The 17122-nt window shown below is 40.1% G+C and overlaps 1 protein-coding gene across 1 annotated transcript in view; it reads right to left on the bottom strand.

Annotated features, from left to right (window-relative positions):
- ndst3 (N-deacetylase/N-sulfotransferase (heparan glucosaminyl) 3) overlaps window positions 1-17122 on the bottom strand; it is a 436737-nt gene that overhangs the window by 232603 nt on the left and 187012 nt on the right. Inside the window, exon 2 of the mRNA XM_060832478.1 lies at window positions 4439-5717. Within this exon, the coding sequence (XP_060688461.1) occupies window positions 4439-5419 (981 nt within the window). The 5' untranslated portion in view covers window positions 5420-5717. The remainder of the gene's footprint in view (window positions 1-4438; window positions 5718-17122) is intronic.

The following is a 17122-nucleotide window of genomic DNA, read 5'->3' on the forward strand; positions in this document are numbered from 1 at the left end:
TTACTCATTCCTTCTCCCTTTTTATCAACTTCTGTTGGCCCTTTGCTGGTGTCTAAAAATATCTCCCAATCCCTCAGACTTGTAATTGTTTGTTTTGTAATACTTCAGGTCTCTTTTAATCTAATATTTTTCTTAACTTTCTTAATGAGCCAGAGATGGATCTTTTTTGCTGAGATTCTGTTTGTCAAATGGAATCTGCTTATATTGATCATTTTCCCCACTGTTGATTTGCAGCCATACCTTGTAGTCTTTTTAATAGAGTAGAAATAGATGGCAATCTAGGAGCTAAAAGGAGTGAAGAAATTAATATCAACAGAAACAAATATTGCAGAAAATTAAGAAACTAAAGTCCAACAAATCTCCAAGATCCAGTATCCCACACTTTACTGTTCTAAAACGATGGTGCTGTGGGGACAGTAGATGAGCTAGCCATAATTTTCCAAAGTACCTTAAATTTGAGAATGGACCCATCAGATTGGAAGTTAACAAATGTTACACTTTCAAGAAGGGAAGGAGGCAGGGGGAAACAGGGAACTATGGGTCAGTTTGTCTAAAATCAATTGTTAAGGACATGTTGGAATCTATTATTAAGGTAACAACGTATTTCAAAAATCATATCATTAATTCAAATTAGTGTGATTGGACTGAAGGGAAATATTGTTTGCCATGTTTACTGGAGTTTTTTTTGAGAATGTAAGTAGTAAGATTGTTAAAAAGCAATGATGGATAGTATACCTGAATTTCCAAAGAGCATGCAATAAGGTATTTCACAAAAGGTTAATAGGCAAGATAAGGGCTCATTGGAGCTGGGGGTAATATATTAGGATGGATAGACAAATGGTTAGCAAGCAGGAAGCACTGAATTGGCATACAGGTGCATCTTCAATTTGACAGACAGTGAATACTAGAGTCCACAAGGGTCAATACTGGGATGTCAGTTATTTACAGTCTATATGAATAATTCAGGTTAAGAGACAAAGAGTAAAATATCTCGATTTATTGATATAAAGCTGGGTGGAAATGTAAGCTGTTGAGGAGGCTACATAAAGGCTGCAAAAAGATCTGGACACGTTCAGTGAATGGGCAACACAATGCCACAATGTAGGGAATTGTGAAAGTTTTATTTTGAACAAAAGAATAGGAAAGAGAGGTTTTTTCAAAGTTTGAAACTTGTAAGTGTTAAGTTTCAAAAAGACGGTGTGTGCTTGTGCAAGGTATGCAGGTACTGCAAGCTACCAGAAAAGCCTGTGGCACACCGGCCATTATTGTAAGGGGATTAGAACACAGAACAAGTATTTTTACATTTGTACAGGATTTTAGTGAGATCATTTCTGGCATTCTGTGAGCAGTTTTTGTCTCTACGTTTAAGTCTCACACTGGAGATGGTGCAGTGAAGCTTCACTTAACTAAATTAGTCCCTGGGGTGGAGTTCTCTGTGATGAGAGGCTGAGTAAATTGGACCTATATTCTCTGGAGTTGAGAGATACAAGATGCTTCAGAGGTTTGATGCTTGGAAATGCATGGAGGAACAGGGTAAGTGACCAGGCTCCAACTAGGCTGTGTCTGAAAGTTCAGGCCAAAAATTTTCATGCCTTTAAAAAACCCGATATAGTCAAAGGGGTTTACAGTCTATATGAATAATTCAGATTAAGAGACAAAGAGTAAAATATCTAGGTTTATTGATATAAAGCTGGGTGGAAATGTAAGCTGTTAAGGAGGCTACATAAAGGCTGCAAAAAGATCTGGACATGTTCAGTGACTGGGCAACACAATGCCACAATGTAGGGAATTATGAAAGTTTTTATTTTGAACAAAAGAATAGGAAAGAGAGGTTTTCTTCAAAGGTTTGAAACTTGTAAGTGTTAAGTTTCAAAAAGACGGTGTGCAAGGTATGCAGGTGCTGAAAGTTAGCCTTCATTTAGATTAGAGATTTTTTTGAATCAGTTCAGAACTTTAGTCAGTTCAGTTGTAGCAGGGGATCTGTGAAACAGGCTGATGACCTCTCTCTCTAACTTCAAGTCTGTAAGCTCAAGCTTGTTTCATTTTTACTGCTCGTGCTAAGGGATCTGTGTCTTGTGACTGTTACACGTATTTTCGGAACAGCATCATTAATTCAGGTTTGGTTAGGATAAGTTATCCGGTATTCAAATTTCTATTCTTTGCATTTCATTCCATAATTTTGTAAATACATTTTGTTGGTTTAAAACCTGGCAGTCAAACCAGCTAATTTACTCCATGAATATCCACTATGCACTTTACTAAAACAAATAATAAATTTACAGTTTGGGCTACCTACTTAAAAATGTTTTGAGCGGTCTGGCCTAGTCCATAACAAATTGCACAGCACAGTCTCAGGGCAAAGATCTGATCATTTAGGATTAAGATGAGGAGAAATGTCACCACTTAAAGTATTGTAACATTTAGAATTATCTGATCCAGAGGGTTATGGAATCTCCATCAATTAACACATATAGATTATTGGTCTCTCAGGGAGTCAAGGGAAGGGGAGCAGGCAGGAAAATGGAGTTGAAATCCATATTGTATTGCCTGTATATGTGTGAGCATATTCAAAGGGCCAGATAGTAAAGCACACTCCCATTTCTTGTGTTCTTGTGTGTTATTATCCACACATATTCAAACAGACATTTCTGACTAACAATCAGGGGTTGAATTTTAAACTCTCTCTTGGGAATGTTGGCGATGGGAATTGTGAAAAACAATGGCAACCATGGGAGCAGCACACCATTGCCAGCTTATCCTTGCCTTGTGCTAGTTCAACCAGGCATTGGATAAGCTAAGTAGTCATTTAAGGGCATCGTCCTACCACCTCTGGGATTTTCACCAGTGGAAGAAATGGACCAAACAATTGAGTGAGACCTGACATCACGGTGGCCAAACTACGGATGGCCATTGGAATGCCGACTGAAGGATTCCCCCAAGGTATTCCCCCTCGGATCCACTACTGGTCAATCATAGCTCCACATCACCCTCACCAGGGCCAGTTAGCATGCCGCTAACAAAAGTATAAATTTAATGTTTACCAGGATCCATGGCTCATCATCTTCAATGTTTTGCCTGCTGTCTCAGCAGAAGCCATTACTTCTGGTGATGCAGGTAGAGTGAGAGTGCAGCTGGTCATTTACTTGGCTGGCAGTTCTCTGATGCTGGCCTTCCTTTTGGCTGGAGAGCAGAGGTCCCATCTCAGAGTCATACAGCATCTGACCCTTTGGTCCAACTAGTCCATGTCAACCATGTTCCCAAACCAAACTAGCCCCACTTGCCTGCATCCAGCCCATATTCCTCGAAACTATTCCTATTCATGTTCATGTCTGAAGTCTTTTTAACATTGTAAGCATACTTGCATCCACCACTTCCTCTGGCAGTTCATTCCAGTCATGAATCACACTGTGCAAAACATTTGCCCCTCATGCCCTTCTTAAACCTTCCTCCTCTCACCTTCATAATATACCCCCAGTTTTGAACTCCCCCACCCATGTGAAAAGATCCTTGCTCTTCATCAACATCTAGAAAGTCAGCTCTCAAACTCCCACACTCCAGTGAAAAGGCCCAAGCCTATTTTTGTAACTCAAACCCTCCACTCCTGGCAATATCCTGGTATGTCGTTTATGAATCCTTTCCAATTTAATAATATCCTTTCTATAGCAAGGCTGCACACTGTCTCAAACCAACTAAAGACTCAACAGCTGTTAAATAACTGCAGGATGAGCCAGACAGCCCATGTGGGATCACTCCTGGTTTTTATATCGGGCCTTGTCAAATTCAGCCTGATTATTCTGTCTTTTTTTTCGAAATGCACAACTAAAGGTCAGTTGCGCACCCTGAACACTACTGCTGCTGGAAACAGTTACTTCAGAAAAGGCATAAGTTGAACCTGGATTCAGCTTCTGAAGCACTTATCCTGGGGTGATACTTTGTCTTTGTTGCATAGGTACTATCAGTGCAATGTAAATCAGTTGTGTCTGGATGGTGGGTGATTTGCTCTTGTTAAACTGTTAAAATGGTTGATCGTTTCCAAGGATAATTGTGAGTCACTGCCTTTATATTATGTTATTCATCAGTGAAGAATGCTATGAATCTTATTTTTAAGTGAGATGCAACACTTTCTTTCAGCTATACCACGCTAAGGTAAAAGGAGAAGAAAATACTTAAAATTTAGCTTTTCTTTCATTATCAATACTATACCCAATGAGCTATTGATCTATCCAGCAATTGCTAATGGTTTCAATAACCATAGTATGTTAAACTGGGAGAAAGTTTTATTCAAGGTAAATGTAGATATGCTACTGTAAAAGATTATAGACAGGATGTAGTGAATATCTCATTCATTTTTGTGATCATATGACATAATGAAAACAAATATTTTTTAAACACAGTATCAAGCTCAGAATCTTAACATGCACCGAAGTATTGTCCTTACCTTTACATCATTCACGTTCATCCTTGTTCCTTCTTTCCCAACAAAAATGTCATCAATATCCACCAGGATGTACCTTTCCAAAGACAGTGACAATTTCTTCCCTGAAAGGAAACCAATTGCATCCACGAAAATAAGTTTGTGCAGCCAGAAATTCAGGTTGTTGCCGAAGAGAATTCGCTGAATGCCATCATGTAGCCCCAGATCCTGAACCACAGTGGCGTGCAGAATTTCATCAGCAATCTGATGTGGAATGTTATCAGTGGAACTTGGTTTGGCCAGCAACACAGGCTCGTAGGTAGAGTGATTAGACTGGAACACAGTCCAGTCCTCTCCTGGTAAAGGGCCTCTCTCAACTTCTTTAGCTTTAGTGATGTGCAGTAAAGGAGACCGTGGGTTTATACAGCAATCCTTAAGGGCAAGGTTGGTGTGTAGATTCAAGGGAAAGCCCTTCAACTGTGAGCTCAATAAACTATTTTCATTAGCTTTGTGGAATGCTATAATGCCAACATTGTACTCCATACAATATTTATCCAGCAGCTCTCTATTCCAGGAGTCCATATTCACATATTTCAAAATGTTTTCATATATAATAAGTGCATATCTGCCCCGGTCCTTGTTTGTAAGGGCAGGAATGTCCCCTTTGCCAGGGGCAATTTCAGTATGGTGCTGAAAATGGCTCGACTCTAAAATCGCCACAATCTCTTGCCCAAGCTGTGAATATTGACTCTCAACAAACACCAGAGCCATAGGGTCTGCTCTAGATGTGTCAATGGGCTTTGCAGTTTTCATTTCAAATAGTCTGTATGGTAGGAGTTTGAGATCTCCGCAATCTTGTTCTGGAGTTGGCTTAGAAAGTTCCAGCTCTTGTTTGTAGCCAGTATACAAGTAATAAGCTGATATAATAACACTCACCATGCAAAAGGCGGCCAGTAAGATTACCATCCTTCGCAAATGCCTCCGAAACTTTATGAAAAAATTCATGTTTTGTTTTATCACCTTTTACAGTTTTTTTTTCGTTCCCTTCTATGATTCAACAGTGGATAGAAAATGAACAACTTTCACCAGGATGTCACCACAGCTCATGTAACCATTGCAGAAACAATTACTGTTGTTCTTCATCAAAGTTGATAGGGTGAAGCACTTGGCTCGGTTCTCTTCTGCGTTTCTGCAGCTGATTACACCAAGGCTTATTGATCATGTTCAGCTGAATCTGGACATTGTTCCATCTTGTTCTGGAGGGGACAAATCTGAGCAGAAGCACCTTCACTGCTGAAAATGTCTGCCAGGAAAGAAAAAAAACATTAAAAAAATGTTAGCCAGAACAAGCTATTTTGACAAAGCACAAGTAATTCACATTTTGACTGACACAGGCCAATTAAAAACCATCCAAAGCTTATAAAGCATACTTATTCTTCCTGCAGTATGCCAAAGGGATTATTTTTGACTTTACATGGAGTGATTGACCACTATTTTTCTGGAAATTGAGCAATTAAATTGCTTTTGTTTGGTAAGGAAGGAAAATAACATTGCTGCTGTAGGTTGTGAAAGCATTTCCATCAATGTGCATCCCTTTCAAATTGTACATTTAAGTGAGTCATTAATATTTATAAACAACAATGCCCTGATTCTTTTCTCTTATTTCTCAATTGTTTTTCGAAGTCAGACATAAATGTTAGTTCCAATACTTTTTTTTAAAAAAAGCTGAGGAATAGAATAAAGAAAATGCACAGCATTAAGTTATAGCAGATAAACATGATAAGAGTTCACTCATTTGAATGCTCAAGGAATTTAACTAATTTCATTTAAGTCTCAGATGATTCTGGCACAAGTAGCTTTTAAAGATGCTTGATTTCTTCAGGTAAAGAGATGATTAAAGTCATTGAGTCATTATGGCATTGGTAATAGGGCTTCATTCAAGACTGCTATTGGAAGATCAGTTGCATGAGGGGAGTTAATATTGGGAGACAGATCAAACAAGAGTACTGATAATTGTAACTAGGATTAATAGGAATGCTTATCACATATTTCACATTTTCCTCAAATCTTTCAATGCTTATTTTTTATATCTAACATCTAACTTTGCTAATCTGCTCCTACATTTTGTAAATTTTCTTCCCCATAAGTATCTATTTCTTAGCATGGATATTTATCAATTTTGGTGGTAGGGTTGTTTTACATTTGCTATTTGTTTCACACATAATTTGGGCATTGAGGAAAATCATTTGCAAGGAAGTTGATCACTATTTCTATTCGGCATTCAATACCATTAAGACAAAATATAGGCCTGGATTTTCCAATGCCTTGACAATCACTATTCCAGCATTGATGGGAATTACATATGGAGATCCTATGCATCCCTCATCATTGAACAAAAAACGATGCCCAAGAAATTGAAGGTTTCTCTGGGCAAACCTTCTATGTCTGGAACCGTTCTGATGAAGTTACGTAAACTGTTACTCAGGAAAAGTTATTCAACTATCAAATGCAACAGTCTAACTTCTGAGTGTTCAACCAATTCCACTCTTAATACACACACCCTCAACAATTATCCCCCAAGAGCCTAATTTGATATCCACCCGATCAGACCACCCTTTTCTCAGGTCTGCACACAATCACCCCTTCCCCTGTCACTGGAGCTGGTATCCGGTCCCCTTTCCTCATTCCATGTTCAATTGCACCCTTCGCCCACCAATGGATACCTTCATCCCTTTACCCACTCAGATTTGCCCCTCACTTTCCGCCACTGATTCACTTCCCCTCCTAGAACCACCACCACCCCCAGATCTGATTCACATCCTCTCCACTTCTACTGGATATGATTTCTCCCATCTATTCTGACCTACCTAAGCATCACATACCTGCACCACCCCCCACCCCCCTCCTTTACCAACTTGCACCCTGACACTTTGCCAAATAGGTAATCTACCCCTTTACTACATTGCATCATACTCAGCAGGCACCAGACTTACTTGATACCGTGCTCCTTACCAGTCTGGCATCCTAATCCCTGGCCCCCTACCCCTTACTAAGCTGACAGCCCATACAGCTGGCACCCTATTAACCTGACCCCTCACCCACCCTGCCTATCTGCAATTTGAGAGGGAAAGGGTACAATCGGAAGTGACAATATTTCTGTTGAATAAAGGGAACTATGGAGCTATGAAGGAGGAGCTGGCCAAAGTTCAATGGTGCAATACCTTAGCAGGGATGACAGTGGAGGAACAATGGTGGATATTTCTGTGTATAATGCAGAAGTTGCAGGATCAGTTCATTCCAAAAAGGAAGAAAGATCCTAGGAGGAGGCATGGGTGGCCATGGCTGACGAGGGAAGTTAAGAAACATATAAAGTCAAAAGAGAAAAAGTATACCATAGCAAAGATAAGTGGGAAAGCGGTGGACTGGAAAGCTTTTAAAGAACAACAGAGGATTACTAAGAAGGAAATACGCAGAGAAAAAATGAGGTACGAAGGTAAACTGGCCAAAAATATAAAGGAGGATAGTAAAAGCTTTTTTAGTTATGTGAAAGGCAAAAAAATGGTTAAGATTAAAATTGGGCCCTTGAAGACAGAAACAGGGGAATATATTACAGGGGACAAAGAAATGGCAGAAGAATTGAATTGGTACTTCAGATCTGTGTTCACTGGGGAAGACACAAGCAATCTCCCTGAGGTAACAGTGACTGAAGGACCTGAACTGAAGAGAATTTATATTTGCCAGGAATTGGTGTTGGAGAGACTGTTAAGTCTGAAAGTTGATAAGTCCCCGGGGCCTGATGGTCTACATCCCAGGGTACTGAAGGAGGTGGCTCAAGAAATCGTGGATACGTTGGTGATTATTTTCCAGAGTTCGATAGATTCGGGATTGGAGGGTGGCTAACGTTGTACGACTTTTTGAAATAGGTGGGCGAGAGAAAGCAGGAAATTATAGACCAGTTAGTCTGACCTCAGTGATAAAGTCCCACATAGGAGGTTAGTGAGCAAAATTAGGGTGCATGGTATTGGGGGCAAAGTACTAACTTGGATTGAAAGTTTGTTGGCTGACAGGAAACAATAAGTAGTGATAAATGGCTCCATTTCGGAATGGCAGGCAGTGACCAGTGGGGTACCGCAGGGATCCGTGGTGGGACCGCAGCTGTTTACAATATATGTAAATAATATAGAAGCTAGTATTAGTAATAACATTATCAAATTTGCTGATGATACTAAGCTGGGTGGCAGGGTGAAATGTGAGGAGGATGTAAGGAGATTACAGGGTGACCTGGACAGGTTAGGTGAGTGGACAGACGCATGGCAGATACAGTTTAATGTGGATAAATGTATGGTTATCCACTTTGGTGGCAAGAACAGGAATACTACCTAAATGGAATCAATTTAGGTAAAGGGGCAGTACAAAGAGATCTGAGTGTTCTTGTACACCAGTCAATGAAGGTAAACATGCAGGTAGTGAAGAAGGCTAATAACATGCTGGCCTTCATAACAAGAGGGATTGAGTATAGAAGCAAAGAGGTTCTTCTGCAGCTGTACAGGGCCCTGGTGAAACCACACCTGCAGTTCTGGTCTCCAAATTTGAGGAGACATTCTGGCTATTGAGGGAGTGCAGCATAAGTTCACGAGGTCAATTCCTGGAATGGCAGGACTACCTTACGCTGAAAGACTGCAGCGACTGGGCTTGTATACCCTTGAGTTTTGAAGACTGAGAGGGGATCTGATTGAGACATATAAGATTATTAAAAGATTGGACACTTTGGAGGCAGGAAACATGTTTCCGCTGATGGGCGAGTGCCGAACCAGAAGACACAGCTTAAAAATACGGGGTAGACCATTTAGGACAGAGATGAGGAGAAACTTCTTCACCCAGAGAATGGTGGCTGTGTGGAATGCTCTGCCCCAGAGGGGAGTAGAGGCTCAGTCTCTGGATTCATTTAAGAAAGAGTTGGATAGAGCTCTCAAGGATAGTGGAATCAAGGGTTATGGAGATAAGGCAGGAACAGGATACTGATTAAGGATGATCAGCCATGATCATATTGAATGGTGGTGCAGGCTCGAAGGGCAGAATGGCCTACTCCTGCACCGATTGTCTATTGTCTATTGTACCTTACTCTCCCAGCACCCTAACATCATGCTGATCTTATGCATTAACATTTGACAGCAGCTTTTCAAAGTGGCTGTCTGTGATTCCAGGCTTTTAAGTGTCAGAATGCAACAGCTGTGAAAAGGGGGTGCGTTTTGACTCCCCGTGACAGTTCTGGATAAGAAAGAACTGTCAGAATGAAATGATGGCTCCACATTGCTGAAGCAGCCCTTACTGCAAACTTCTCAAACAAATGCAGCTCCCTCCTTTCGTAAAACAGGAAGGCGTGGAATGGCAATCCGCTGCGACTGTCAGTCCTTGGAAAAATCTGGCCCATAGTTTACCAACTCCACAAAGGGGACTTCAACAGTTTCAAAGGATGTGATGCAATGAACAAGTAGTGAACCTCGTAGTCTACACAACCTACATGGGAAATAGACTTTCAAGTACTGGTATGTTTCTTTGTCCTGTGATGTATTGGTTGTGAAAAATATGTTCGTTGTCTTTGTACAGAAGCAACAGCAGACATAAAACAGCTAAGTGTTACTGCACTGAAAGTGATCTCAACATGACATTCCTGTTATAAGGGCAAAGTGAAGGTTATTTGGCGTGCATGAGAAACTGGAGAATTCTTAAATCAGATTCCTATGAAGCGAGGGCATGTTTTTCCATTTTGTTCTATTAATAGAGACGAGTGCACTTGGTGGCCACTGACAGGTGACCCCCACTGGAGAGGTAACACACTGGACTATCTCAATAAGAGATGAGGTGGTGAATATCTGGCCATAATGCAGGCCTTGACACTGGGGACATGGGTTACAAGAAGCTTTTGGCCAACAAGAAGCTAGTAGCTTCTGGGTCCTAAGGTCTGCTGGTCAAGGCCTGTCCTTCAGGGAACCCAGTGAAGAGAAAATCAGTATATTTTAAGCTCTTCTCGCAGTATTGGCACTTTGGGAGGGAGTGATTGGTGGCAAGACCAGGAAGATGACTCATGGTTTCCCAGTTGGGACACTAGCCACCTTATTTGCCCAATGGGAAGGCAGGTAACTTATGGAGGCAGTGAGGTGAGGCCCTAAATGGTTATTTATTTAGAACTTAAAAAGCCTTGGTTGCAAGTCAAGAAAGTTACCCAAGAACCTTCCCCCAAACTGTAGAGAGGGCGAGAAGGCAGTGAGGACAAACTCATCCAATTGTCTCCCCGTCATTCCACCTCTCTATCCACCTCCTGAGATGATAAAATTATGTCCAAAACCATTCCATTTCCAAACTTCCATCCCAGCTTTCAGTAAAGTACAAATATTTTCAGATTCTGAAGGAAGCAGTTCTATATTTTCCCATCAGAATTGGAAAATAACACATTCAGCTGACTTGGACAACTAAGTTAAATATGTCTCATGATAACTATTAAAAGCTATCTGCTACTTGCATTCATTTCTGTCATCAAGCACCAAATTCAATAATCTTCCTTATAAATGTAAGAGAGAGGGAAACAGACAACATTAAGGAAGGATAGGCCATTTATAGTAACAGTTCAAAGTCCATTAAATCCTTGTAATAAATCACTATGACATTTCTGTTCACTCAGGAGTCATTTGGTAAAGTTTTCTTCTGTGAGCCCTATGTAACAAAACCATAAAACTGATGATAATGACTTGGTCCAAGGTATGGTTACAAAGAAATGCTGATTTTGCAAGTGAGCATTCTGAGTAAAGAATGCTTCCTGCAGGGAATGCAGGTAGGGAAATACATTTTGACAACTTCTTTACCAGTTTTCTTTTTCATGTGAATACCATTCCATGCTGAGAGCCCTCAATTGCAGAAACTGCCTAATAAAAGACAAATTGAATCCTCAGCAGAAAAATGGGAGGCCTCAACATTGGCTTCAGCCTTACGCAGGCACAAGGTATCAAGTCAAACACGGGAAAGAAAATAGTCCACTGATTGCTACCAACCACCATCCCAGAACCGGTAAATCAGTATCTTCTTCAGGTGAAACCTTATTTGGAGAAAGTATTGACTGGGTATTTTTCTACCCCTCACTCAAAAGCATCAGTGCCTGATCGAGGAATGTATCATTGAAAGGGTAGGGAGGGAGACAGTAACAGCCATACCCCTTCAATTGTTGCCACACCCTTACATCCATCTCCCTGTAGGCATCCCTACCCTTTCAATGGTAAATCAGTCAGTCAGGCACTGATGCTTTTGAGTGAGGGGAGAAAAAACCCATCTCCCTGCAGACCTCCCCACCTTCTCCCTCATTACCTAGCTGTGATCTAGATCACTCCGCCATCTTGGAATTCCAGTGCTTGTCCCTCCAGCAGCAACCGTCGACTCCCCAGTAGTACTGCTAAGTGAAAGATCTTGCCTGCTGATAGCCTCACCACTGCTTGACTGACTCGATTTGATTTATTATTGTCAAATGTACCAAGATACAGTGAAAATTATTGTTTTGCATGTTATCCAGACAAATCAGACCTTAAATAAGTACAACAGGGTAACAGAACAGAGTATAGTGCATTGTGTTACAGCTAGAGATGTCTGATAACATTGGGGAAGAAACTATTTTTGAATCTGTTGGTATGAATTTTGAATTTTTAAAATTTTCTGCCTGACTGAAGAAGGTGGAAGACACTATTATCCGATGGGAGGGGTCTTTGATTATGTTGGCTGCTTTCCTGAGGCAGTAGGAAGTACAGACTGAGTCAACGAATGCAAGGGTGGTTTTTGTAATGGACTGGGCTGTGTTCACAACTCTCCCTGATTACTTGCAGTCTTGGGCACAGCACTTGGGCAAAAGTGGTAAACGGCTTTTGCCCGAAACATCGATTTTCCTGCTCCTCGGATGCTGCCTGACCTGCAATGCTTTTCCAGCACCACTCTGACCTAAACTTGGGCACAGCAGTTGCTATACCAAGCTTTGATGCATCTGGATAGGGTGCTTTCTATGGTGCATTTATACAAATTGTGGACATGCCAAATGTCCTTACCCTTCTGGGGAATTAGGGATGTTAGTGTGCTAATGTTCACCTCAATGCTATGGTTCAGCACACCTTCATGGAATGAGGCAATATAGATCCACCACCTATCATTATGTTGTGTGACAAACAAACACCCAAAACTGAACAACACCAGAACAGTACCTCAAAACTGGGCATCCAGGAGGGGTACTGTGGGCCAACAACAGCAGCTAAATGGTATTCCATCAGGTCTGTAACCTCATGGCCCAGCCTATTCTTCTTTCTACCATCAGGTTAAGATCATCCCTGACTCAATGATGGATGCAGGGCGGGGCGGGGCGGGGGTGCTTTCCAGCTGCAGCCTCAGGCTTACTTTAAAATGAGGTGGCGATCTTGTGAATCCACAACACAGGGCAACTTGCATGCTAAGCAGCATAAACAGCGAGTCATAGGGTTAGACAATCACACAACTCACACATTAGGTTGAAGTTCTGTAGTCCCGTTACATCTGCTGTGAAAAGTGATGGGCTACTGAACGACAGAGGACAACCAGTTCCATAAATACCCTCATCATCAGTGATGGAAATCCAAGCAAATCAGTGCACAACAGAAGGCTGAAACCTCTGCAATAATCTTCAGCTAGCAGTACTTTGTGGATGGTCCTCCTTCCGACGTCACCAGCCACACAGTCTGTCATCCCTCGATTCAATTTGCCACATGTGGTAGCAAGACACAACTAAAACCAGTGGTCACTGAAAAGGCTCTAGGCTATGTCACCATCTTGCTGAACCTCTATTGCAGCTGGGGCCAATGGCTAAACAAGGTAGTTCAACAGCATTTTCTCAAGGGCAACAAAGACTGGTCTTGCCATCAATGCTTATGTTGCACGATAGAAAAGAAATAAGCCTAGAGTTAGCACTCAGTAACCTGACTGTTCAATGTTCTGTAAGAGTTAGCACCGTCTGTTCCCTGCTTCACAAATTAATATCCAGGAAAAGTTGCTAATTGGGCAGGGGATATGGTATTTCCATACCTGTTTAACCGTTCTGCATGATTATTTCCTAAGTGGAGACTTTTCCTAATTACAGGTGTCACATTCTTTTCTGCAGATTTTATTGTGATCAGCAGCTGCAATCACTTTGTGTGTGTGTATAAATATATTTAAAATCTGAAATGATTTGCACTTTGGTTTGGATTTGGTGGCAGTCAAGGACATATATGGCTGGTGGCTTCATGTACTGGCCTATTTCATAGATGTTAGCCTCATGGGCAAATGCAGTGATCTTTGTCTTATGTGACTGGAAAAGAATGACTGGTTATAGAAAAAAAAATCTGCATGTGCCTGACAAATACCAGTGGAATAATTGCATTGGAGAGTTTGCATTTAATAATTTGGTAGGATAAATTCTTCACATACACCCAACAAAACCTTTTCAAAGGCTGTTCTAATGTTTCTTGGAAGCAGATGCTCCAAAGTTGAGACTACCTTTTTGTGGACATAACCCAGATATCATAATTCAGGGTATGAGAGTAAGTCACAATAGCTCAACAATGAGCTGATACTGAAAGTTGGAATAAAATTTAGTACAGAATCACACTTGTAGGATATGACTGAAATACAACACATACGACTGACAGTGTTATCAGGACATGTTAATAGCTGTTGCAAGGACACTTCATACAGCACTTGATAGGTTTATGAAGAAATAAAGGCAAACTGCAATGGGTATTATGGATGAGTGCATTATAGAGTTGATGGAATTAACCCTACATTCAGGTTTAATACAACCTTAAATTTGCACAGATGATGGCTAATATTCTACTTCAGCACTAGGGGGCAACTGTTCCCAATATTAGACCGAGTATGATGAAGAAAATAATATTTGTAACCACAGCACAGATAGGGAGAAATAAAATGCCCTTTCAACCTCCAGAAATTTAAAAATAAAGAAACTAAACAAAAATATTCTTTTATCAGCATAGGTTCCTTGAAACTATGATGTACACTGTGAAGTTTCATCCTAATGGTAACTCAAAGGGTATACGATAATCCAATACACATGACACTAATTTTTATTGTTTGAAATAGTGCTCATTGCAAACTTTGTTTTGTTTGTATTTTTTATGTTTAATAGAAGCTGTTTGAATATGCTTAAATTGAGGCCACAGTACAATACAGACAATCATTTGCATAACAAATTAAGGCTAATTTGCATTATTAGAAAACTAATTATTTATACAATTAATAAACTGCTTGCAGTTTTTACATTTCGTATCAATTTTCATATTCCTTTCTTTAAATAATTTACCCATATTTAAATGTTTAGATACCATTGGATCTCTTGAAATGGCTGCATAAAGACTTATATTTTTCTGTTCCGTTTAATACCACATTGTTTACTTTGAAATGCAAATGCTATTGCTTTGGCGACAAATATCAACAGTCATTTTACACATAAAAAGTTCTGTAAACCGAAGATTAGATAAATGACCACATAATCTGTTTCAGTGCTATCGGCTGGAATGAATGTTGGTCAGAAACAATGTTAATAATAAACCACTCTGCAGCTTGGAAAATACTATGCAGACCTTGTTCTATGCTAAATACTAAGCCTTCTGTAACATGGATCCTGGCGTACAGCTTAAATCCACAACCTTCTCATTCTGAGGTATCATGGTCACCTAAGTGAGCCAAGTTTAACCTTGAATACTGGAACAACTTGCCCCTTGATGGACTTATATTTCCACCAGAAATTATTTTCTCTTCGACTATTTGACATCGTGCTATAGTTTCCAATTTTCTTTTACCATGCTGAACTAAAGAGTGTTCAGAAACTTATTTCTTCTCTTGCAGAGAAAACATACTAACTGAACTAGTCTGAGAAAGATGCAGAGGTTACTTTCTACAACAGTCTAATACTCACATACTTTATAGCTTACAGTTCTGCCCACAAAGGCTTTGTGATCGATTGCAGAGTGTCTGTATTCTCACCATTAATAACAGCCAAAGAGCCCTACTAACATTTAACATTTTCTTTACTAAAGTTGCATTGAAGGCACCTTTAATGCAATTCACATACAATATATTCCCACTTTCAATTTACATGGAAATCCAATACAATAAATGTTTTAATTGTCTATTTTGTTCCATTAAATGTGAAAGAGTCCTTCTGTCAGTACTTTTGTTTTGACAGAGGTCCTTAAATAATGTGATGCACAACATGTGTATAACTTCTCAAACTAATTTCCCTGCTATTTTAACGGAAGCATTAACAAATGTAAAATAAATAGGGGAATAACAATTCTGGAACAGCAGAGACAATCACTTGAGATAAACAAGTACAAGTTGCCACAATGCATTTTCAGGGTCTTAATGTTTTAATAATGAGTGTTGAATGATGCTGCATTGAACCTAATGTTCGCAATACATGATGTTGTGCTGAAATAGTAGTTCATGGGAGCAAGTTAAAAGGGCACCTTAATTACAACAATATTTCTGGCAGGTTGGAGAAGAGCTAGGAGTCATTATTGTCTCATAATGACATGCAAATATAATCTCTCTTTAGATGCAGCTTACATCATTCATCTCTTGTCAATAAAAAAATAGTTGAATTGGACCACGCAAGTGACCCAACGTGTTTACGCATTTTTAGATCAGGATTTCTCCGCTTTACTCTCCTCAAATTTAAAAAAGCTCCACATGGGTTCCACATATAGTTAGCTGAATCTCCCTTTCTGAAGTCCCACGTCAAGCTCTATTCTCAAGACAGTTTTCACATGAGGAGATTGAACGCGATAATCAAAAGCAATATACCTGTGGTATTCACTGCCTTTACCCACTTATTCTCACCACCCCAACCCCAACCCACCCCCCCACCACACCAGCAGTGTTAACAGTGTCTGACATCAAATTTGAAAGGGAACGGATCAAGTTGAAGCCTGTGAGGGAAATGTATTGTACTCTGGCACTGTTGACAGATTCAATGGGCTCAGCACAGAGATATTGTTGATCGAAACTGATTATCCTTGGCGCACCAAATGCTGTGACATACGCTTTGAGGGTTACTCAGCCAGTTAGAATATATGGTTTGGTACAAATCCTTACACTTTATTCAGATCCTGCAGAATGCCTTTATCAGGCTTGCAGTCACCGCTCTTGGCTGAATGTATCATTGTTATTATTTTTGGCCACTTTAAGCCAGGAAATAATAACTTAGACTGTGGGTGTTGCACAAATAACTCCCCAGCCTCCAAAGAGCAGAAAGTTAAATTATTAATGAGCGACTGGGAACAAACTATCATTCCATTCAAAGGATTCCTCACATCATTCAAATGAACATTACTGTTCAAAATCTGAAAGGCAACCATACCTTTCCTGCTTTATAGATGCCATGCAATAATGCTGTTTGTTTGATGATAACATCATTGATAATGAAAATTGCCATAAGCCAATCGGTGTCAAATGACGTAAATGGTACATTGTTATTTTTCACCCAAAAAAGCAACAATGTCCAATGAAAATTCAAGTAACATTCCACAAAGGGCAGGACATAAAGTTCCAAAACAATTTTAAGGCTATGAAAAATGCTTAATAGATGGAAAAACATTTAAAGTTGCCAAAGGACAGTCAAGCTAATTTCAATTGCATTGTGCTGCA

This window comes from Hemiscyllium ocellatum, chromosome 1, assembly GCF_020745735.1.
Source record: "Hemiscyllium ocellatum isolate sHemOce1 chromosome 1, sHemOce1.pat.X.cur, whole genome shotgun sequence".
NCBI classification, from domain to species: domain Eukaryota; kingdom Metazoa; phylum Chordata; class Chondrichthyes; order Orectolobiformes; family Hemiscylliidae; genus Hemiscyllium; species Hemiscyllium ocellatum.